At 40.5% G+C, this 23,950-nt stretch overlaps 1 protein-coding gene across 5 annotated transcripts in view; it reads left to right on the forward strand.

The window, feature by feature from the left end:
* MAP3K4 (mitogen-activated protein kinase kinase kinase 4) overlaps positions 1-23,950 on the forward strand; it is a 112,539-nt gene that overhangs the window by 71,781 nt on the left and 16,808 nt on the right. For 2 of the 5 annotated variants that reach the window (XM_055310439.1, XM_055310440.1), the window contains 13 exons: positions 1,927-2,073; positions 6,996-7,153; positions 9,202-9,318; positions 10,780-10,879; positions 10,981-11,064; positions 12,195-12,461; positions 13,679-13,828; positions 15,772-15,933; positions 16,392-16,525; positions 17,134-17,212; positions 17,939-18,017; positions 21,297-21,393; positions 22,183-22,329. In XM_055310439.1, coding sequence (XP_055166414.1) covers positions 1,927-2,073; positions 6,996-7,153; positions 9,202-9,318; positions 10,780-10,879; positions 10,981-11,064; positions 12,195-12,461; positions 13,679-13,828; positions 15,772-15,933; positions 16,392-16,525; positions 17,134-17,212; positions 17,939-18,017; positions 21,297-21,393; positions 22,183-22,329 — 1,721 coding nt within the window. The remainder of the gene's footprint in view (positions 1-1,926; positions 2,074-6,995; positions 7,154-9,201; positions 9,319-10,779; positions 10,880-10,980; positions 11,065-12,194; positions 12,462-13,678; positions 13,829-15,771; positions 15,934-16,391; positions 16,526-17,133; positions 17,213-17,938; positions 18,018-21,296; positions 21,394-22,182; positions 22,330-23,950) is intronic. The other 3 variants (XM_055310441.1, XM_055310442.1, XM_055310444.1) reach the window with 3 other exon arrangements.

Consider the following 23,950-nt stretch of genomic DNA (forward strand, 5'->3'; position numbering starts at 1 on the left):
ACTTCAGTTTCTGTCCAGTACTGACCAGAGAGCTCACTCTGCTGCTCACCACCTTGCTCCTGGTTATTGTCCTGCCATCCACTGTGGCCATGCTTTCCACTTGTCCACTTTATTGCGGTGGTAATTTAGGAAGTTTAGGTAAAATACTGACTTCTCTTCTCACAAAATGAATACTTCAGGAATATAACCTAGTAAGAGAAGGCAGAGTTTACTTTTTACTTTTTGTTAATGGAGCTATTGTGAGGATGAAACAATAAGTTTTGTTAAAATATTTTTAAAAATAGAAACAATACTTAGACAAATGTGGCATTACTACAATCAAAATAAAACATATTTTGGCTAAAACCATTCAGAGATTCAGTTATAAGCACCTAAGTGACCTCTTTGCCAGAGAAATTTGCATCTGAACAGAACAGCTTTTAATAGATTTGACTCCAGCCATGGATCTCTTATCGTGGGTAATTATTTTTAGAATACTTTAAAGGGGAAATTATGTTTATAAGAGCAATCCATATTTATTCTAGAATATTTGAAGAGTAAAGAAAATGATACAGACAAAAATGAAAACTTTTCCTATTATGCTGCCACTCAGAGGTAACCACTGTAACTCTCTTAGTGTATTTTTATCCATCTGTTTTTCCTACACATACAAGTAAAAGAAAAAATATGCGTATGGTTTTTACCCTTAAATATTTTTCAAAAATGAGATTTTAAATGGCCACAGTAGTGCTCTGCTGTATAGATACATCATAATTTATTTAACTCCCCCCCTTTTTTAAAAAAAATTTTATTTATTTATGATAGTCACAGAGAGAGAGAGAGAGCGAGAGAGAGAGAGGCAGAGGCAGAGACATAGGCAGAGGGAGAAGCAGGCTCCATGCACTGGGAGCCCGACGTGGGATTCGATCCCGGGTCTCCAGGATTGCGCCCTGGGCCAAAGGCAGGCGCTAAACCGCTGCGCCTCCCAGGGATCCCCCCCCCTTTTTTTTTTAAGATTTTGTTTATTCATGAGAGACACAGGGGGAGAGAGAGAGAGAGAGAAAGAGAGAAGCAGAAACACAGGCAGAGGGAGAAGCAGGCTCCATGCAGGGAGCTTGATGTGGGAATCCATCCTGGGACTCCAGGACCAGGCCCTGGGCTGTAGGCAGGTGCTAAACCGCTGAGCCACCCAGGCTGCCCAATCCCCATTGTTTTAAATAATACTGTGATAGTATCTGTGATACTATCTGTATCTGTACTGTGATAGTAAGTATTGTGATGAAAGGACTTTAAGGTCAGTCATCCCATGTCAACCCCTCTCCTCCCCAGCATCACCTGCAGGGCGTGCACCTGGTGGTGGTGCTCAGCTTTTTGTTTAGATTTGTTTTCCCTGGATTTCCATCTCATGGCATCAGATTGCTCTCAGGTGATTTTTGTGATGATTAAAGGCTTTTGATGGTAAAGACCGCAAATCACTGTAGTTGCTATGCTAAATTATTACAAAGATTGTCATGCTCTGTGGCATGTAAGTTTATGTGAATCAGTATTGTGTTTTTGGACAGAAATCATCAGTTTCATTAGATGATTTTTCTCTCCTATCCCTTGTCTTATATAATGCAAACTAGTAGAGAAATAGATCTTTCTCCATGGGATTTATTTTCTATGTAAATGTATTTGTAGGGAAATATATTTTCACAAATCAGTATTTGCCTGGATGATGTTTTCTGTGTGTATGTGTATTGCTGCTATAATGTTAGCTACTTTTATTTTCACTATTCTGTTCTTAATCAAGACTCCTAAGGTATTTATATAAACTGAACTGATAAAGAATTGGCAAATACTTGAGGACTTTCAGAGGTTTTGAGGATTAAGAGGAAGGTGTGTGAAATTGCCAGATGATGTGGTGAGGGTGTGTGGAGTGACAGAGCTTGTGCCCATCTCCTGCAGCTGGTGAGGGAATGTAAAGAGGTGCTAAAGGGCGGCCTTCTGATGAAGCAGTACTACCAGTTCATGCTGCATGAGGTGCTGGCCGACCTGCAGAAGACCGACTGCAACATCGACGCCTTTGAGGAGGACCTGCACAAAATGCTGATGGTGAGACCCATGGGGGTTGGCGATCCTTGTGTGTGCATGCAAGAGAGAGAGATAGAGAGAGAGAGAAAGAGAGATAGAGAGCCAGTGAGGGAGGAGGGCAACATTTCTTTAACCTGATTTTTTCATCTAGTATTGGATTAAATTTGTTTCTCCTAAATCCTCAGTGGTCTTTATATTAGAATTTTTGACAACTTACCCTAGTTCATTGTTTAACTGTAAGATTCTTCTTCTTACAGCGTAATGACCCAGAAATGGAGTCCTAGTGTGGTCCTGGTTTATTGAACTGTCTCTCATCAGCCGTTTCTGTAAGGCCTGCCCGTGCTGGGACTGGGAAGGCAGTAGTGAGCAGTAAGGGCTTCTTATTCTGCTGGGACCTGGGCGTGGTAGAGAATTGCACCTGCGTGCCAGGTGCCAGGGTGGAATTCTGCTGGGGTGCCATGGTGACTTGGAGACGGTCCTCTAAACTAGCCTTGGGGGCGTCTGGGAGCTCTTACCCCGAGTCAGGACTTAGCTGAGGAACCTCGAGCATTGGAGAGATTGTAAATACTGTGATCTGGCAGGAGCAGACTTACTTTGATCTCTTCCTTAGAGGAGCTCCCCAGGCTTCTCACACCACATGTTGTGCTTACTTGTGCTTGTTAACCTCTGTCCTTTTGCTCATATTACTCCCTCCTGGTAGACATGTCCCTTTTCCTAATCTACCCAGTTAAGACTTCCTTGCAACTTTTACTTTTCCCTGGAAAGCTCTATCTGACAACTTCAACCTAATGTGCACTTAGCTGTACCTCCCGTGCACTCTCAGGGCAGCTGTTCTCAGCTCTCCCCTACTGGCCTGGAAGCTTTATAAGCCAGGGGCTGTGGCTTGAAGTTATCTTGTCTTTCATCATGCCTGGCAGAGTATTAGTATAGGCAAATATGGGTTGGATTCATTAGAGTATATGCGCAAGATGCTTGTGTCATGTGGCAGGTCAATGAAACAATGTAAGAATGACAATGCTCATGGGCATGTTATTTTTGGAATGTTTTCAAGACATGTGTTGTGTGATACTTCACTGTATCCTGCCTCGGGATGGCTGCAGCACCTCCAGAGAGCATCCCCACTTTTTAGGTTAGAAGGAAGGAAAAAGAGCAAAAGGGGGAAAAAGTGTCCTTGCCAGCTCAGTGCAAAACAGGGAGAGCTTTCCTGGAAGCCATGCCCAACAGGTTTCCCCTGTGTTGTATTGGCCAGACCTGTTTGCATGCCTCTTGACTGTAGTGGAGACTGGAGATTCAAATATTTAGCTTTCTAGCCACTATCATAGAAGGATAGAAAGAAGAACGAGGGTAGCATTGGGACTTGTAATATCTAACATATTAGAAATAATTTTGAGTTCAAAATGATTTCCTAATTGTTTGGGGAGAATGCATAAAAGACCAGAGAGTGTAAAATGTGGCTACATTTTGAAATACCATATATTTCTTATGTCAGAAGAGTCTTTATTATTGGAAAGTCATGGTAAAAAAACAAAAACAGATTATTTTCTCTCTCTCTCTCAGTGGATGGTTAAAGCAGGAGTTTAAAAAGACAAAAAGTGCTTTGCTGTATTTGGTGGTTTTATAAAGGCATGCATGGCACCCTTAGCATGCAGTCACTGAGGCAGGAAGGAAGAGAATCAGGCAGGTGAACTGTGCCCTCCAGGTCCTTAAACTTCAGTGTCTGTAGCATATCTGTGGGCCATCTGAAGTGCAGGGTAAGTGAAGTACTCCTTAGAGCTACAATTAATCCCCATAATTTCACAGATGAAGAGCTAGAAATTACCAGTGATTTTAAAATTGTATGCTTGATGGCTAATGGCAGGGGCATGTTTTGAAAACTGGAGGAACCCAAACAAAATCAGTGATTTTGTTAGGAAGGGGGGAAAGAATGGCCTTTCAAAAGTCAATCACATTATGTGTACCACAATACCCTTCTCTTGAAACTCGCCAAAAACAATGAAGAAAGAAATTCCATGTTCAGTAGAGGACGAAATTGACTACACTGCTCTCTTCTCCTTCCTGACCAAAACACTGTTATATTTGCCTTGAAATTTGGGCTGAAATGAGGGTGAGTACAAGCTCTGAATATCTCATAGCCCAGATAGGAATATCTGGTGTGAACAGTCAGGAGAGAGGCAGGAGGAGTCCCTGTAGAGGACTTGTTGGTGGCAGATCTGCAAGATAGGGGAACATAAATAGAGACACTTCTGCTGTCTGAACGTAGCCTGCTAACTGAGAAGGACTGCCGAATGAGAGCCTCATAGGGTAAGAGGAGGAGTGGTTAGCAGGTCGTGATGCAGAATGTGTGTGACTTTGGGGCTTTGCTCTGTGTTACATCATCATTCTGACTTGGAAAACCTAAGCACGTATACGTGCAGGTCCAGGGCTTAACTTGGCAAGTGTTTGAGGCAACAAACCACATTGAAGCTTATAAACGGTGTTATTAGCACATTTCTGTGGTGCTGGCCTTAGAAATAATCAAAAACTAAACACGATAGAGATGTAGGAACATGTGATAGACACAAGGAAACTACATAAAAAGAATGAAAATGTGAAAATGATGAGCAAGATGATGATAGTTGTGGAAGAATTAGAAGGAGAGAGCCGAGATGTGCACAGCTGGTGTTCCCCGCAGAGGTTGGGCTTGGGCAGTGGGGTTAATAGGGAAGGCTATGGGTTTAGTGAGGTTTTTTTTTTTTTTAGTGAGGTTTTTAAATTGAACTTACTAGAGATCATTTGAATGCCTTTGGGACTGATTTTGTTCAGGGAAAGAGATGAATAGAATTCTATGCGTATCAGAGAAGAGGGAAATTGATAGTGTGAGCTTCCTTAGACGCCATGAGGAGGTGGGTCTCCAAACACAAGTATTGAGACTGGGAGGAAGCTCAGCTTGGCCACTGCTCAAAAGGGAAGATCGGCATGTCATATATTGGTGTGCATTTTTGGTATTGAGAAGATGAGGGATTTTATATCTAATGCCTTTTTTTCCTTTGTTAGAAGGGGTGAGATAAGTAAGGGTAGGCATTGGCCATTTGAGAAAAATGGAGGTGTTTCAAACTGTGGCTGTAGGGAGAAAGAGAATGGGCTGAGTGGAGGTATAAATATTACCGGAAATGTACACCATGTGGTTGGGATTACAATATGTAGAGCAGTGACTCCTCCCTGTCCTGTGACACTCATCACCTTGAGTTGTGGGTGTGGTGAATGGGCTCTTTGGACTCATCATGCTTTGGGGTTTGGCAGGCAGTGAGCTGAAAAGGAAGGGAGAGGTGGCAGGGTGTGGGGTGGCAGCAGCAGTGAGTGGACAGGGTGACGGTGTGGGCTGTAAGCTGATTAAGGAGGAACAGGGGTGGAGGAAGGGGGATGACCTGGAGAGAGAAGAGAAACTCGGGGCCTGGAGTTCAGATACGGTTCAAATGAGAGAACAGTCACTGTAGTGGTAGTTGAACAGAAAACTGGGAGCAGGAGATGAGGTTTTAGAATCAGTCTATTTGGATTGATGATTTGAGGCCTAGAGATTCTTCTGTAATGACAAGAACGGGGGCGAATCACCGTGTGTGGTGGCTGAGCCTGGGGCAGAGAGAAGACTATGTCAGATGTCAGAGTGTGATGGAGGAGGACAGGCAGCTGGAAATCAGTAGGTGACAGTGTGTGGAGAGGGTTCGATGGTATGTCTGATGATGTAAATCTTAAAGGGGCAGATATTTCTTTTGTTTTGGTTTTAAGTAAGAACATAAGAGCAGTGGTTTGAAGAGAGCAGTGATGTACATGAGGATGGCAACTGCGTGCAGCCCTCGGGCTGTAAGAGAAAAGTGCAGTCCTCAGGAGATGGCCAGATGTAAGGAAGGCCAGGGAGAGGAAGTGGCACTCTGAGAAGCCAAAGGAAAGTCCTGGCCTCATATTTAAAGGATTTATTTCATTTGGCAAAGATGATGGTAGATCTGTAAGTTGTGGGTTCCACATATGCAGACCCCAGACTGCAGATTCCCACCACAAAGCCAGGCTGGCGGAGGCCCAGAAGCATCCAGAGACACAACAGAAGAGTTTTCTTGAAATAAAGATCTAAGGTTTGTGTACTGAAAGTTAGTACTGGATTTCAGAAAGCATTCATTCCAGTGAACCCTGAGATGTAGCCTGGTGAGGTCACTGAGATCCAGGACTAGATCCAGAATCCTGTGAACCTCCAAGGAGAGAAAAGGCAAGGCAGCTCAGGGTGTAAGGCGAGCAGGGACAGCAGGAGGCAAGGCCGGTGTCATGGTTCTTCGTTCAAACAACACACAACATTCAAAGGTGGAGTAATACCTTAAACGTCCCAGGGCAGAGAATCTAAACAAGAACTTAGGAATGGGAAGGCTGTTGTCGTAGGACTTACGGTAGATACAAACTGGGTATTTTGATTAGAAATCATAATTTATACGTCAGAAATCTTGGAAAAAAAAAACAATGTCATAAAAATCTGGGTGTCAGGAAGGGATGGTAGGGAAAAGTGTACTCATTTCTTCTCAAGGAAGATGCTGTCTAAAGTTAAAATAAGCAGTTACACAAGTAAAGATCCAAACCTCTTAAAGGAATAATGTTCACAGTATGTTAATAATGAACATTTCTGGGTGCTATTATTTTGATTCGTTTTATAAGTTTTATGTACATTGTGAACATTTTATTTTCTTGGTAGTTTACAGAGATTGTAAATAATGGGTTAAATTGCCGGCGAGTTGAGTTGTGCAGTTGAAGAGAGATCTTCGATCAGAGAGCAGTACTGTGACTCTTGCTTCTCTCTGTGCTGCGTGCCTCAGTGTCCGCCTACACCTGGCCCTTCTGATGTGTCGTTTCCAGGTTGACAGAGGTGAAGGTTGGGAGCTGCTGGCTTCCGTTGTCAGATGTCTCCCATTATGTTTTTGTATTTTCAGGTGTATTTTGATTACATGAGAAGCTGGATCCAAATGCTGCAGCAGTTACCTCAAGCATCCCATAGTCTAAAAAACCTGTTAGAAGAAGAGTGGAATTTCACCAAAGAAATAACCCATTATATCCGGGGAGGAGAAGCCCAGGCTGGAAAACTTTTCTGGTAGGAGCCCTTGTGCCCCTGAGCCGCCTGCTTCCCCCAGGCCTGTTTGGTTGTGTGAATGTGACAACCAGTTGTGTGCGCGTGTGCATCTCTCAGGGCCCGGTTGCCACCTGGGGACATTTGGCAACGTCTGGAGACAGGTTGACTGTGGTGAGGGGAGGCCCCACTGCTTTGAGCCCACTTGCATGGCTGCAGGCGCTCTCCAAGGAGTCTCTCTATTTGGCTCCTCTGTCCCTTTGGTCTGTTCTCAAGGCCACAGCCAGAGTGGTCTTGTTAAAATGCACATCAGAGCATTTTCTCCTCTGTTCGAACTACTTCATGGTTTCCCTTCTTCCTCAGGAAGAGTGAGAGTGCCGGAATGTGGCCCATCAGGTGGGCATAGTCTCTATGACTTGTCACTGCAGTTCTGTCCTCTTCTGCTAGGCTCTCCTGGGCTTACCGCACAGCCACAGGGGCTTCTCCATTGTGTTCCCAGGCTGAGCACACTTGTACTTGAGGTCCTTTGCACGTGCTGGTCGCTCTACTCTTCTCCAGTTACACTCCCCCCAATTACTTTGATGACCTGTTTTGTACTCCCTTTAGGTCTTTAAGTGTCACCTTCTTTAAAATGGAAATTCCTACTCATGGGGTCCATCTTCATTCCCTTTCCTTTATTTCTCTCCATAGCACTTAACAATATCTGAATTATATTTTTTCCTTTTTTACTTTATTTTTTGTTTTTTCCTCTGTTCATTGGAGGGATTTTTATCTATTCTGCTCACTGCTGCTTGGTACATAACATATACTCAGTATTTGTGGAGTAAACTCTTCGTGGATATCCTTGTATACTACTGTTCTTGAAGATGGGTTTGTGGGACACCTGGATGGTCTGCCTTCAGCTCAGGTCCTGATTCCTGGGTTTTGGGTCCTGCGTCAGGCTCCCTGCTCCCTCTGCCTCTCCCTCTGCTCATGCTCTTTTTCTCTATCTCCCTCACTTGCTCTCGCTTTTTCTCAAATAAAATCTTTAAAAAAGAGAGAGAGAGTATGTGTTTGTAATCAGGTCACTTACCTACTGGTTACTTTTGAAGCCTGGCCTCTTTGCCCACCAGTCGAAGGTCAGTCAGTTAGCGCGACACACACGGCCTTCCTCATCATGGCCCTAGCTTGCTTTCTCAGTCTTACCCCACCACCCTCTATGCCTTTCAGATTGTGCAATTTCTTTTCACAAGTAAGCCTCTTACTTAACTCGTCTTCATGCCTTTAGATCATATTCGTTGTTCTTCCTCAACTGCCCTTCCTCTCCCGACTGAGCCCTTCTTCCCACTACCATTCACCACTCACCACTCACTGCTCTGCATCACCTGCGGGCCCAGTGTAGCCAGGCCTTCTGCTGAGTTTGGCCTGTGTCCAGCCCTCTGACACTGTCTGTATGCATACCTGCTCTCTTTCACTAGATAGAAGCTGTTTTCCTTGAGCATAGTGGTCAGTAAGCTGCTGTTGAATCTTGACTACACTCATTTAGATTTGTTGTACACACTTGGATTTACATTTTAAGCCCATAGTTAGATTGCATACTCAATGAGAAGCATCAGCTGTGTGAGTCATGTCATGTTGTTGGACTATGAAAAGCTAATTGTGGGGGAAATTTGGAAAAACAGTTGTATTTAAGAAATTCACTTTGTTTTCTTATGCTATTGTTTAGTTTATTAAGCTTTTAAGAACATCTTGTAGATATATATTTGAGGCTATTTTATACCATTTTGGACACTTAAGATGAAAATTACACTTATATAATAATTACATAGCTGCTTTGAATATAGTTTAAGATTTTAAAGTTTATGATAAAACTGTGGAAATAGAACAAAGATAGGTACCTACCCTTAATGGGAGAGTTCCTCTTTTTCACGTTCATCATGATTTTATAGTAAAAGAAAATTCTGTTACTGATTTTCAGACTATTAAAACAGTAGCTGACCCTTTCAGTGACCCTTTCAGTGTCCTATTCGAGAAGTAGAATGAGCGAGGACCATTTTTCTTCCCTGATTTACATTCCTGTTCTTGTTCTCTAGTGACATTGCAGGGATGCTGCTGAAGTCAACAGGGAGTTTTTTAGAGTTCGGCTTGCAGGAGAGCTGTGCAGAGTTCTGGACCAGTGCTGATGACTCCAATGCCTCAGACGAAATAAGGTGCAGCCTCGCTCCTTCTCTTCTCCTTCCTTATTTCACTGACTTCTGCTCATGGCGATGAGCCCAGAATGGGCTCTGAACAGAAATTCAACCGTGTTAGGAATTTCCATAGTAGACCTGAAGACTTCTCTTTATTACTATCTTACATTTTTGTGTCTTACTTACTTAGGATTTTCTATGAAATTTTCTTTGAAGATGAACTTAGAATTTAGTTAGCCTAATGAAAATAGTGTCTTTAGAAAAAGGGAGGGAGAGTGTAAGTTAACTAAAAATGAGTATACAGAATTCGTCTCTGTGTCCTGAAATGTCTCTAAATAATTATATGTTTCTGCCACACACACACCCCCGACTCCCCATAGCATATGACATTTATGATACTTGGCATGTTGTTACTGTTTCTATGCGTGGCTTATTCCTTCTGTTAAACTTTAAGCTTGAGTACATGAATCTATGGCTTATGCATCTATTGCATTTCCTCCACTTCTGTTAGATAGTATTCAGCTTGGATCAGGTTAAATTGCTGTTTTTTGGCAATATCAGCCATATTTTATGGCCAATTACTAGTGATATCATATGATTCAACCTTAGGAAATATTCAAGGGGAACTGACTTCTCTAGAGCTGAAATGTTTTCTCTCACCATCCAAAATTTTATGAAAAACACATTTTGGATTTCAGAACACCTGAGATGTTATCATGCCAGGGTTAAAGCAAGAAGTGTCCTCACAGATTCTTACCTGGGACAATGTTCAATAGCTGAGGATCAAAATGAGTCAGTTTGTAGAAGGTCCTGCAGTTTTGAGTGCTAACACAATGGATTCAGAATAAGCAGGGAAAATTGGAGATCTAAGATGGTGAACTAGAGAACAGTTCTGATGATGCTCTGATTGTTTACTAGAGATGGATCTAAAAAGTAGGCTCATGTGCAGTGGTGTGATGGGGCTGGCTCATCCTGGCTCCAGAGAGCAAAAGTGCTATTGCACACATCTCTTCAGTCATTGTTCAGTGCTGTCACACTGGTAACCTGCAGGCAGGGATGATGGAGCCTATACACCCCCAAAAATCACCAAACACCACATATGATAGTTCTTTGAGGGGAGCCAGTTGTTAAGCATTTACCAGCCTGCCATTGTGTATATATATTCCTCCTTAGTAAGATCTGAGCTGGTAGTCAACTTAAGAACTTTATTTCAAACTCCAAGAAGTTATTATAAGGAAATAGAAAATTAAGTTTACTGTTATTTGCATGTTATTGTATGTGCCTTACTTATTTGAACAATACAAATGGTTTCTAAAAACCACAAGAGAGCAAGCTTCTGAATATTTCAAGTACATTTTCAATAATTGCTTTTTCCCATTTTTTTTCAGTCTTTATTAATATGATTTGGAATTTGCTTCATCCTTATTTCTATTTCTTGGTATACTCTAATGTACCCTAACTGGATTTCAATCATCTTTGCAGGAGATCCGTTATAGAGATCAGTCGAGCTCTGAAGGAGCTTTTTCACGAAGCTAGAGAAAGAGCCTCCAAGGCGCTTGGATTTGCTAAAATGTTGAGAAAGGTGAGTTCACAATCCTGATTGATTTTTACAATTTTTTCTTTTATCTTACTATTTTTTTAAAAGTTAACCCTAAAGAAGTTTCTTTGTAACTGTGATTCTAGGACCTGGAAATAGCAGCAGAGTTCATACTTTCAGCCCCCATTAGAGACCTTCTGGATGTTCTGAAATCAAAGCAGTATGTTAAGGTAAATATTAAAGATGGTGTAATTGGAATATTTTGCTTTTCCTGGAAAATTTTCTCTTAATGATCCAGATAGTAAATTTTGCAGGCTTTGCTGGTGATATATTGATTCCAGTGATAAGACTTTCTCATAATTTTTCAGTGAAATCACCAGAAAAACAAACCTTTTCATACTTACTAACTTGCTTATAGAATGCAAATAAAGTAATCAAATATTTACTCGTACTAATATTAGTTATATGTATTTAAAATAATGTATCTAAAATAGTGCAAAATAATGAAATAAATAATCATTGATTTTTTTAAAAAAGATTTTATTCATTTATTTGAGAGCTTGAGAGAGCAAGAGAGCACGATAGAGGGGGGTGGAGAGAGCAGCAGAGGGAGAATCAGCCCTCCTGCTGAGCAGGGAGCCTGACTTGGGGCTCGGTCCCAGGATCCTGGGGATCATGACCTGAGCTCAGATGCTTAACTGGCTGAGCCCCTCCAGGTGCCTCTGATAATTGATTTTTAAGTAGTAGTTTTGTTTTTTACCTTTACATTTCCTGAAAGAATTCAGAGTTTTTACAGGACCTTCTGCCATCAGTACCCTGCTCATCACTAGAGCTCCTTTTTGAGTCCTTATCTTTGCTCCACCATTAAAGTTATTTGAGTTTCAGTACTTGTAGATTCTCTGTATGATACTGTTACTGGAGATTTTATCCCACCTGTACTTATATGTGATTTGCACAATCCTTATTAAAATGATCTTTAAAAGGCTTCTTGTGATCCCCCACCAAGAATGATTAGCGAATCCATATTTGTCTTTTTACCAAGTCAGATGACTTTCCATAATTATCACAAAGTAGCATCGATTGAGGTCGTTTCAGGCTGGCATTCCTCCTCTGAAGGGTATTTTCTTGCTTATTGACAATAAAATAGAGGATTGCCCAGTGGGTGGAGAAGCTCTACCAGGCCTCCAGCACAGTACCCCCGTGCTCTCCCTGACTTCAGTCACATTGGAGTGGGATTCTTGCAGTGCCCTCAACACCTTCTCACACCTGCTTGTCTTTCCCTGGTTTTGTTTATTTTAAATAACATTTTTATAACATGTGACATTCCCTCATCTGAGATTCTGGATCATTTCTTCTGCAGGTACAGATTCCTGGCTTAGAAAACTTGCAAGTGTTTGTTCCAGACACTCTTGCTGAGGAGAAGAACATTATTTTGCAGTTACTCAATGCAGCCGCAGGAAAAGATTGTTCGAAAGAGTCAGATGATGTACTGATTGATGCCTATCTGTTGCTAACCAAGCAGAGTGATCGCACTCGGGATTCAGAGGATAGTTGGGCCTCATGGGAAGCACGACCTGTCAAAATTGTGCCTCAGGTCGAGACCGTCGACACCCTGAGAAGCATGCAGGTATGTGTCATTGCCAGTTCCTGTAGCCATTGCTCACATCCCTGTGTTGAAGTGGCATTAGTTACAAAAAAAAAAATTGTTAGCAGCCCCTGAGTGATTGGTTTAGCTGCCATAGTCATCTCAAGCGTGGGCTTCTCAAGAATAGGCCTCAATGTTTTAGTAATTTTGTATTACAACTTGTACTAAGATATTCCTTCAAATTCTATAAGTATATTAAATTATATTGGAATATTTGAAATACATCTGTACGTAGTTCAGCTGTAATCAGTATACTCATGATCTAAAAGGAATTATCGCCCTCATTTAATTTGTAATTCAGAAATTCTTCTTCGAGCACTGTGGTTTACCTGGTGTTAGTTAACACTGTGTAGTAAAGGCTGTTACCTGCCTACCCTACAGAGATCCCATGATGGTTTGTAGAGCTCGTTAATTAAAACCTTTAAGAAGTCTTCTCATTCTCTCTGTGCTCATTCCGGACGTTAGTGGTGAGTGCTCATATACACCTCAGACTCAGCCTGGCCAGAGCTGAACACCCTGGCTTCCTGTCCTTTTGGCTTCACGTGACCCACTCCTCCACTTGTGCTCCCTGTCTCAGAGAATGGTGCTCTGTCCACTCAGTTGTTTAAGCCAGAATGTGACAACAGAAATTCTTTTACCCTTCTAGGTCATCACCAGCCCTCACACACCCAAAGCATTTCTGGGAAATGACACTCTCTCTGCTGTCCAGAGCCACTGCCAGGGTCAGACTTTGTCATCCTGTCCTGGCCTATTGCAGTGTCACACTTAGTTTCCCTGCTTCCAGCCTCACCTGCCCTCTCTCGAAGCCTGTGTGTGTGTGTGTGTGTGTGTGTGTGTGTGTGTGTGTCTGGATACTTGGAAAATGACGTTATAATATATAACTGATCACATCACACACTCTTCTATGCAGACTCCTACAGTGACTCACTGTCACTTAAAAGAAAAAAACAATAAAGTCTCGTTTTCTTCTGTTTCATGAAAGGCCACTCATCTCACCCTCTCTTATTCCTGCATTTTCCAGCTTCGTAGGCTGCTCCGACACACGCATACACACACGCACATACACATATACTGTTGCAGGAGTACTGAGCTACTGGTAGCCCTGATGAGGTTGGCATTGTTCTGGACTAAGGATTGAGCTAGAATGGGAAACAGTAAGTGGATCTGATTTTCAGCCCTGTGCTTAATTCTCCTCCCAGGTGGATAATCTTTTACTAGTTGTCATGCAGTCTGCACATCTCACCATCCAGAGAAAAGCTTTCCAGCAGTCCATCGAAGGACTCATGACTCTCCGCCAGGAGCAGACGTCCAGTCAGCCGGTCATTGCCAGAGCTTTACAGCAGTTAAAAGTATGTCGCTGCCACCTCCGCCTGAGCCCCTTGGTTTTAGTGTGGAAGGGTCTGTGTGCTACAGTGTCATATCAACCGAGGAACCCAAAGTCTTACAAGGTCCTCACCATTCTTCCTCTTCCCAATAAACATTGTCCCATGTCTTCACTAAAGACTTCCCAGATCTGTCTTGGAACCATAAAGTGTTAGAATTGGAAGGGATAGAAATTTGACCAGTTATGTGACTTCTGAGTGGCCACATGGTTGGTTAGCAGCCTACCTAAAATTTAGATCTCTTTACTCCTCATCCAGGTTTCTTTCTTCTTTAGCAATGACAAGTATTTGCTAGAGGTACTTCCATATATATATCAGTAATGTGTAATCTAAAAGAAAATTTATTTTTTTCTTTTATTTAACTGATAATTCAGTAAAATTAAATGTAGTAGAGACAGCCGGTTGTAGACAGGCACTAGCCCTTCAAAGTTCAGGGCAAGCCAGAGCCTCACCTTCTTTTCCCATTATCTCCTGTTTTCACTACCTCTACCTGGCCTTCTGCTCATTGGCTTTGGTCTGATCTGCGCTTTTCTACAGGCCATCAGTTATGCCTTCATCACAGTAAGGCTTGACTTCTTGAAGAAGCAGCAGTTCTTGAAACTATAAGTAGTTTGATATGCCTTGTTTCTTCTGTCAGTCTGATTTGTCTCATTTGCCTAGAAACTTGTTCTCTTGTCGGTTGCCATCCCACTCGAATACCAGTGCAGCAGACTGTTCTTTCAATTTAAATCAATGAACTCCAGGGAGTGCAAAATTATATACGATATTGATTATTCTTGAGCTTAAGGAATTTACAGTGGATTGAGTATGACCTGAAGTGTGACACTGAAGTACTGAGAAGGGAGATGCTAGATCCTCCTGGTCACATCTGGAAGCTGCCACCATGGGGGCATTTTAGCTTGGAGGATTTCAGAAGATACAAACTGGGAAGGAACATTTGGGCATTGGCGTCCCTGGGTCAGGGTGCTGGGACTGGTCACTGAATATCAAATAGTCTGACTTTACTAGACCTTGATATGTACAGTGGAAAGTCATGGGAGATAACGCTGGTAAAATCAGGTGGGCAAAAATCAGGCTATTGAGAGATTTGGGATTTTATTTTTTCGAAGCCACATCAAATAGTTGAAGATCTAGGGAGAATAGTTTGGAAAGGTATTTAGGGTATTACCAGTGGAGACCATGTGTACATACACGTGTTTGTAAGAGTGAGTGGAAGGGGGTCCAATTTGGAGTGATCGTAGTCCTGCTTAGGGAGACAACAGTGTGAACTAGGGCAGGGATTTCCAGCCTCTGCAGCATTGACATTTTGGGTCAATAATTCTTTGTTTTGGGGGGAATTGTCCTCTTTTGTAGGATGTTTAGCAGCATTTATGGTCTCTACACCGTAGATGCCAGTAGATTTCACCCCCTATCTCCCTAGGTTTGGACAACCAAAACAGATATTGCCAATGTCCCCTTGGCAGAAGGGGGTAAAATCAACCCCAGCTGAGAACCCCTGAACCTAGGGAGTGGCAGGGAGCTAAGAGGACAATACAGAGTCTTCCTGTTAGATTGAAATCATACTTTAGCAACCACCCAGGGGAAAAAAGCAGCTAGTGGTTGATACGCAAAATATTGAATGAAAGCATCTATTTAAAGACCACATAGTCATTAGGCATTATTATTGTAAATGGATTTTTTCTTTTTTATTTCATAAGATGTTAAAGAATATCTAATACAAATAAAGATGAAAATAATGAATAAATAAATAATACATTTCCTTTATTTTTGAATAACCAAAATAAGTATGACCAAAATATATTGCAATGATTGTTAATGTCTGTGATGATGAGAGATATCTTCCTCTATAATATAGTTAACTATTAAGTGATTTGCTTTTTTTGGATTAATTGTGGTTTGGGACTCTTTAGAATGATGCACTAGAGCTTTGCAACAGAATAAGCGATGCCATTGACCGAGTGGACCACATGTTCACTTCAGAATTTGATGCGGAAGTTGATGAATCAGAGTCTGTCACATTGCAACAGTACTACCGAGAGGCAATGATTCAGGGCTACAACTTTGGGTTCGAGGTAGGTTCAAAATAAGAGGAAACGAACAGTGAACTTCACAGTTGCTCTGAGGCTTACTTACCAAAAGTATTATGAACCTTGTACAGCAAATCAGATTACTGATTGTAATCACAGCTTAGTCAAGAATGTCGTCTTACCCACTGCTGAGGATCAGAAATGTTGGTTTTCTTTGAAATTGTCAGTTGCCTAGTTTTTGTTTTGTGCTAACATTAGCTTTCTACTTACATTTCAAAATCTTCTTTAAGAGATACTTAATATCATGAAAGTACATTCGTAATTTGAATTTAGTAAAACATTGGTGAAACTGCATTTTAAGACATAATATTATCTGTAACTCTTTATCCTTTTGAAAATATGTCAATTTCAATTGGAGTTTGCTTTTTGTTTTTAGAAAAATGACATTTTAAACAGATGTAGCATTACTTCTTAATTTTGATTTATGCAAAATCTTCTTACAGTATCATAAAGAAGTTGTTCGTTTGATGTCTGGAGAATTTAGACAGAAGATAGGAGACAAATATATAAGCTTTGCCCGGAAATGGATGAACTATGTCCTAACTAAATGTGAGAGTGGTCGAGGTACAAGACCCAGGTAATGACCAAGTAGATGTTTCCTAGAGCTGCAAGTAACTCAGTACTCCTACTCCAGAGAGAGAGAGAGTTGGAGCAGCCTGTGAAGCAGGAAAATGGAAGAATAAGTGAGGGATGTGGGATTGATAGTACTGCATTTATATATTTTATGTGAGATTTCTGAGCAGATGACACAAAAAGGAGCATTTTGAACTCTTCAGTAAAAGGATTTTGCTTTGTTTTTAAATGAAACTATTAACCAAAAAACTCCATAATTCTTAGAAAACTTAAAAAAAAAATTGTTCCATAATGAGTGAACTTTAAGGAAGTTCACATTCTCCCTGCATAGGTCTTCCTGATGGCTAATTTTTTTCCCTCCCTCATGAAACTTAAACCTTTTATGAACATAAATGGAAACAAATTGGAAACCAGTTCCTTTATTAAGAAGCTGTTTGTCCTTTTTTTCTCAAAACACATTGTAAATTTACGCAACCACAGGCATTTACATAAAGACAAAAAGTGTATTTTTTTTAGATGATAATTTTCCAGATTACTTTTCAGTATTGTATAGACTAAAACTACTACAGCGTTTTCTTGGTTTTGTGATTATTGAACTTTCTCATGTAACAGGTGGGCAACGCAAGGTTTTGACTTTCTACAAGCCATTGAACCTGCCTTTATTTCAGCTTTGCCAGAAGATGACTTCTTGGTATGAAATATTCTAGAATTTTTTTTTATTAAAGAAATAACTTGATCACTGTTTCTGATTGTGTATTTTTTAATAGTTGTTTTTAAATATTTTTTCATAACTGTAATGATAATGCTGAAAGTTAAAGCACTATTAGCAACATAGTAAGATATTCCACGTTCTGTTTTTGTTTTAATAGTATTGTTCAACCGACTAAGTCAGTGGCTAGCTGTGAAGCCTGACACTTCTAAAATATTTATCAGTTTCAAGTTTTATAAAGTGCTGACTTATTAGTTGCTGCTTTTTAACAGTTTAATGAAGAACAAGGATTAGCTGTTTTACTTCAGCATGTGTCATTTAAGAGCATGCCAAATGTTAAATATTATCACTGTTATTCCAGGACATTCCATCAGCTCAAAGAGACAATGTTCAACATGTGAATTCAATCATGTTAGCCCCTGAATAGTAGAGATGATTATAGAAGTCCCTTGCTTGTGCACATCATTGCATTATAGGGACTTGAATGCTAGTTTGCTCTTATTTATAAAAATTTAATGGTATAAATTATTATTACTTTAAATTATGTGTTGTTTGTGTTTAATTTTATCTTTATACCTATTTTTTTTCCAATGAACTTTGAAAATATTCACTAAGGATAGCATAGCATATTTCTTTTAAATATACTGAAAGCTTAATTTGTGCTAAAATTGTGCACATTCTTTCCCTTGTCCTTTCCCATTTTCCTAGAGTCTTCAAGCCTTGATGAATGAGTGCATTGGCCATGTGATAGGAAAGCCACACAGTCCTGTTACAGGTTTGTACCTTGGTAAGATGGCAGTTAGAACGTTTCCCCTAGCACCTCCTTGGGCAAACGCGTCATCTTACAGTTGCAGCCATTCACGCTTCACCTGTAGGGAGGTTCTTTAACAATATTCAGGGAGATGACAGTGACAGGAATGAGGTGTGTATATGGAGAACTCCAATACTCAGTTCACAGGAAGGTGAAAATGCCAGCACAGGGTATTCACTGCCTGCCAGCAAGTGTTAAACTGCACATTTTAATTAATTATTTTTTTGCACACCAACACTGATTCTGTCCACCCCCTTAAAGTCTCTTCTTCTGGGAAGGAAGGACTTGGAGAGATGGCTGGCTATTAGCAAGGGAGGGCCTTCCTTTCCTGCAGGTGGATGAGTGTGGTCGTTCTGCCTCCTTCCTCACCTTTTGATGGAGAATGAGTTTATTCTCCACAGCTAAGAATTTCCCGAGCAACAGAGTGTATTCCTAGTTGATTTTACTTAAAAAACCGAACCAAACAAAAACACAGGTTAACTTGTGTTGTGACATACTTTCATTATAGTTTTCAGTTACAGTTTAGTATACAGTTTTATGGAGTTTGTTGAAACTTTAAGACAGAATGTATCAGAAAAAGACTGTGCTTTCCCCCATTCTTGAGATAGTAAATAAAAGTAAAAATGTATTTATATGCAATAAACATCCATAAATATAAACTTAGAAATTTTAAAACAGTTTAAATTACACAGAATAAAATAATTCATAAATGATAAATTTATTGAGCAGGAACTGTATCTTAAAGGTATTTGCTAGCTACAGAAAATTCAGTAGACCAGGTTTTAATGCTTGGTTTCTCTGTTTTTAAAATTCATTCAGTTACTCAGTTTATACCTTTTCTCCCAGGGCTGTTACGAAATGAAAGCATTCGCAAAACTCTTTGAACATTTTATATAATATTATAATTTTATAGCATTCTCTATTCTTATGAAATTTTCTGAATAGTCATATTATCCTAAAAACTTTGATTTTCTTTTCTCCTAAAATATTTCACTAAGAATACATGATCAATAATTCAGTAAAAATCACTTCTTTAAAATATTTTACTATATATGGAATTATTTTCATGGTAGCAAAATTAAAATATAGAGTATGCAAAGAAATGTAGAAAATGTACATGTAGAAAAAAGTTCAAGGTAGAAAAATACTACGGAAGGAAGAAACAAAAAATAGTTGTACCTCCACGATTGATAGGTAATCACTGCTAACGTGGAGTCACTAATTATTCATGTGCCTGTCCCCAAACCGCTGGTAGGACAGCAGGTTAGCAGTGCTGTCTGCAGGCTGGAGGTGCTGTTTGTCTTCTGGGTGTGTGGTTTGGTGGAAACAGAGTGGCTGAGAGTCTGATTGCCTGACAGCCCTATGACCTGGGGCTGCTTGTTTAACCTCACTGAACCTCCTCTGCAAGTGCTCAACATCAGATGCTAACGTGGATTCCCTAAGGTCATGACATTTTGTAAACTGTAGTGTTCTGTGCAAGGCAGCAGTCTGCATCTGGTTTCATGTTCTTTCCTTACAAGAACAGTAGTGAAAGGGGAGCATGGCAACCATCATTCCCGCTGTGTACCATCTTCCTCTCCCTCTGCTCTACGCTTGTGGCCACCGATAACAGCCTGGTGGAGAGCCTTCCCCAGGTTCTGTGTGCTCACGTAATTATACAGGTGCGTTCCGCCGTGCCTTCTTTATCCTCCTGTCATCACACAAGCACAGACAGGGCTGTTGGTTTTGCTGTATAAAAGTTGGATCACATTAGATGTTAATCTCTGGCTTCTCTTACCTGACAACTGTAGATATTCCTTCTGGTCAGCAGTTAGGGATCCAGTTCATTCTCCTTAGGGGGCTGCATTGTGTCCACTATGGGCATAGTACAGTGCTTTGCACCATTTCCTTGTGGACATTTGTTTTGTTAGTTTTTCCCATGAAAAACATCTCTGTAGTAAATAACTGCCAGTGAAATTGGAGCATCTGTTTTATGTTTATTGACCTTTTGGCTTTTCTTTTCAATGAAATATCACAGTTTTGCAGCAGTTAGTTATATCAACTCTTAAAAGAAATGTTCATATGAAGAATGTGAAACTTGCATGCATGTGTTCTAGCAGCATGTCTTTCTTTTACATCTTGAAGGGGAAGTTTTCTAGTGATTTTTGACTCCAAAGTCCCCAGTATGTTTGCTGAATTAAAGACATCACCTTCCTTCCTGAAGCATTTTTATTGTTTTTTTTTTCTTTTTACCTTTGTTACTATTGGAGTTCTTTCATTTACTATTGTAACTGTTGAGATAATGAGCCAGAGACACAAATTGACTGTTTTCTTAAAAATTGCTTGATTTTTGCTTCACAAGTTTTCCCTTCAGATCGCTCCATTTTGGGGACTCTGGTCTTTCCTGTGTAATATCATTGACAACAGACCAACCAGAACCATGAAGAAGAATGTATTTCCACTTAGGATAAAACATACATAGATTAAATAAAACGTGGAGTAAAATTATTCACATGAGGAGAAAATATGTAGATTAAATAAAATGTGGAGTGAAATTCATATAAGGAGAAAATATGACCCTTAAAAAATTAAGGAGGGTTAAAACCAAGTCAAAAGGAAGAGGACACGTGTCAGGGTGAAATAGACAAAATGTAACACATATGCTATGCTAGTTGTGTCTAGTTCCGAGGAGAGAATTATCCGCATTTCTGTAATCACTAGGCAAGGGCTCTGTAAATTTTTATTTTAAATTTTATCTCGTTTTTACCAGAATATTTAAGTAGAGAAGAAAATGTGTTCTGAAAAAAGAATAACCTGTTTAATCTGTGTCTGATCCTCCTTGTTTGTTTAAAGGAATTAAATAAAACTCCATGTACTCAGGAAAATGGCAGTGACCGTCCCTGACTCAGAATCTGTTCAAGTGTCAGCACGGGCCAGAATCTTTCTAAAAATGTAGCAAGCATAAAGAACTCTGTTTTATTACAGAGATGACACATCTCAGTCTCTAACTGGGTCACATTGTTTGTTTTGTGTACATCATGTACTTTCTCTCCAGGATTTGGGAGATGCTTTTGATGCTAAAAATTTGAATGTGTAATATACCTTTTGTTAATTTTTAAAAAGTGCCATTTTCCACAATGTTTGTATATGTGATATGATTTTCTTATATAATGGGTTTATTTTGGTCACCAACAAAGTTAAGTGTTTAGTGGCCTGCTTCAGCATTTTCTTTTGACCCTTTTAACAAATTGGATTTGTCGCCATTGTCACTGGCAGCTATTCATCGGAACAGTCCCCGCCCTGTGAAGGTACCACGATGCCATAGTGACCCTCCCAACCCACATCTAATTATCCCGACTCCAGAGGGATTCAGGTACTTGGTGCTCATCTAGCCATTTGATTCTTCTGTGTTGTGCATGCTTATGCTCTGACGCTACTGAGTGCCTGCTCTGATCACTAAGTATTTCTTCTTTGTTCTTGTTCATACTGTTTAAAAGCTCTTAATTGCATTATCTCGAAAATGTACCACAATGCCTTAATTGCAAGAGAAAAAGACATGTGACTTTAAAACAGACTTGTACCTTTCCAGATAACTTAGTTTCTCAGCTTATTTATAACCTCAAGCTACTAAATGCTCACCAGCTTTGGAATAATTCTTTTTTCTTTGAAAATGACCTTACGAAAACAAATTTGAGTGTGCATAGCACAGTAAGCATTTGAAAAACAATCCTAAACATCATTTTAGAAATGGAGAAAAAATTGGAATGATCTTTCTAGTCTTGACTGTCATGTGTGTATGTAACCTTGAAGCAACTTAAATACTGAACTGAGTTCTGAAACTCGTACAAAGTATTTTTCTTGAATGTGGTGGCATTTCTGCATCCTGAGGGAGTGAACATTTTCTCTCCCCTATTAGAATCACTTCTTAAAAGTTAAGTTTATTTGACAATATTTGCTAGGAAAAGACCACAGTTATTTTTCAGAATAATTAGTGTTTTTCTTTTTTATACCTAGACCTGAATCTCATTGAAAGGAAAATTTGCGTTTTATATTTTTAAATATTTTTCACTTCCTCACCCTATTTTATTTTTAATTGAAAACCACTGGAGAGTCCAGTCCCTTTTCTCAACCTGTGTTCCTAAAGCTCTTCTTCTCATCTCAGCACTCGGAGCGTGCCTTCAGACGCACGGAGCCACGGCAGCCCTGCTGCTGCTCCTGTCCCTGCTGCTGCTGCCACCGCCGGTCGCCCCGGCCCCGCAGGCAGTGACTCTGCACCACCCAAACCCATCAGCAGTGCCCATGATACCAGGTAGTCACCCTTCCCCAGCATCCTGTCTCCTCGGCCCTCTCCTGTGCACTCCCGCAGGGACCTCAGCTTTGGGAGGCAGCCCATGGGGTGGCACAACCTGAAGGCTCTCACACCCAGCAGCACCAGTAGATAATTTGCCTGATTAATATTTCTTTGGAGCGAATATTAACCAGAATGACCAGAGTCCTGCCAGTAACAACTCTTTGGTGAGAGTAACAGACCAAAGAACCTGGTCCCTACCGAAGGGAACATGAAAAATTCAGCAAGTGGTGCCTTTCTGGAGGGTCCCAAGGAAGTTCAGAGATGGCTTCTAGTTAACACCGTTAGGTGGGAATTTGCATTTTAGGAGGATCCCTTTTCTAACAAGATTTTCTGATTTATAGAATTATTGATTAGAAGTAGTTTATGAAAGTGGAAAAGTGAGCTCGTGGGGTTTGTATCTTATATAGAGAATGTATCATTACTAGAGAGAGCTATCAGATACTTGCCAAGCTCTGGAAAGTCTCTTGCATGAGTCGTCTGTATAGGTAAGGAGTATTGTTACACTTCTTCCCACTCTCGTTAGTTTTGACAGAGAGCTTCATCAAGGCCTCATATACTCAATGGACAAATGACATTGGGTCACTCTTAATTCTATCCTCATGTCTAGCAGAGGGCACACACAGTCACTATTCTCATCTCCTGATAAAGATAGTGATAGAGTCAAATAAACTATATGAGTTGAGGGTAACCTGATCAAAAAAGATGAAACTGAAGGAACCCAGGGCTCTGTATCTTGCTCCACAGAAAAAATATTAGTATGTTGGCAGAAAGATGACATGTGGCTTTAGAATTGAAAATGCACTCAAATGTTTTTAGACTTACTTTATAACAGTCTAAAATTGTTTGGCAAACAAACATTGCCATTCTTCCATTCATTAAAATAACAAATGTTCCCAGTTTGTAGTGATAAACCTGTATAACCTAAAAAAGTCAATGTATTTTATAGCTTCAGCTGTCAACCAAAACAACTAACAGTTACCATTAAACAGGTTCCCTTTTCCTTCTTCATTTTTATGTTTAGAACATTTCATGGCAAATGTTCCCACATCTGCTCTCCTGTCCCTTAGGGAGGCATTGAAATTGTCTTTTTCATGAGAGTAACACAGGGCGAAGGGAAGCCATATGCCCTCATGAGCAGACTCAGTTGAGAACACTTCATGGCCCGCTGTGTCCATGTTTGCACACCATTCCTGCAAACTAGAAAAGGGAGGAATGCTCTTCTTTTTTTCGGGGTTCGTGAACTGTGACTTAAGGCATTTGTGAGTCAGAGGTGTGGTTCATGAAGCATGTGTTAGCGTAAAAGTGAAGTACATGTGGCCGGTCTTCTTGTGCATTTAGTCTCAGGCTTTGTGAAAGTTGTTTTCAGTCCGTTGTGAATAGTACTTCCTAAGTGTTCATCTTTGGGATGGCTCTTGACACACAGAAATTTTACCACCATCATAGTGTGCCATCTTGAAGGGCAGTTTTTACAAAAGAGTAAAGTTCTCTCTACTCTCTGGTTGTGTATACGTGACAGCAGGCATTGAGCAGCAAGGCCCGGTGGAGATGTGCGCCCCAGTGGTGGTTTACTTTGCTCCTG

This window comes from Nyctereutes procyonoides, unplaced genomic scaffold, assembly GCF_905146905.1.
Source record: "Nyctereutes procyonoides isolate TBG_1078 unplaced genomic scaffold, NYPRO_anot_genome, whole genome shotgun sequence".
In the NCBI taxonomy this organism is placed as follows: Eukaryota; Metazoa; Chordata; class Mammalia; order Carnivora; family Canidae; genus Nyctereutes; species Nyctereutes procyonoides.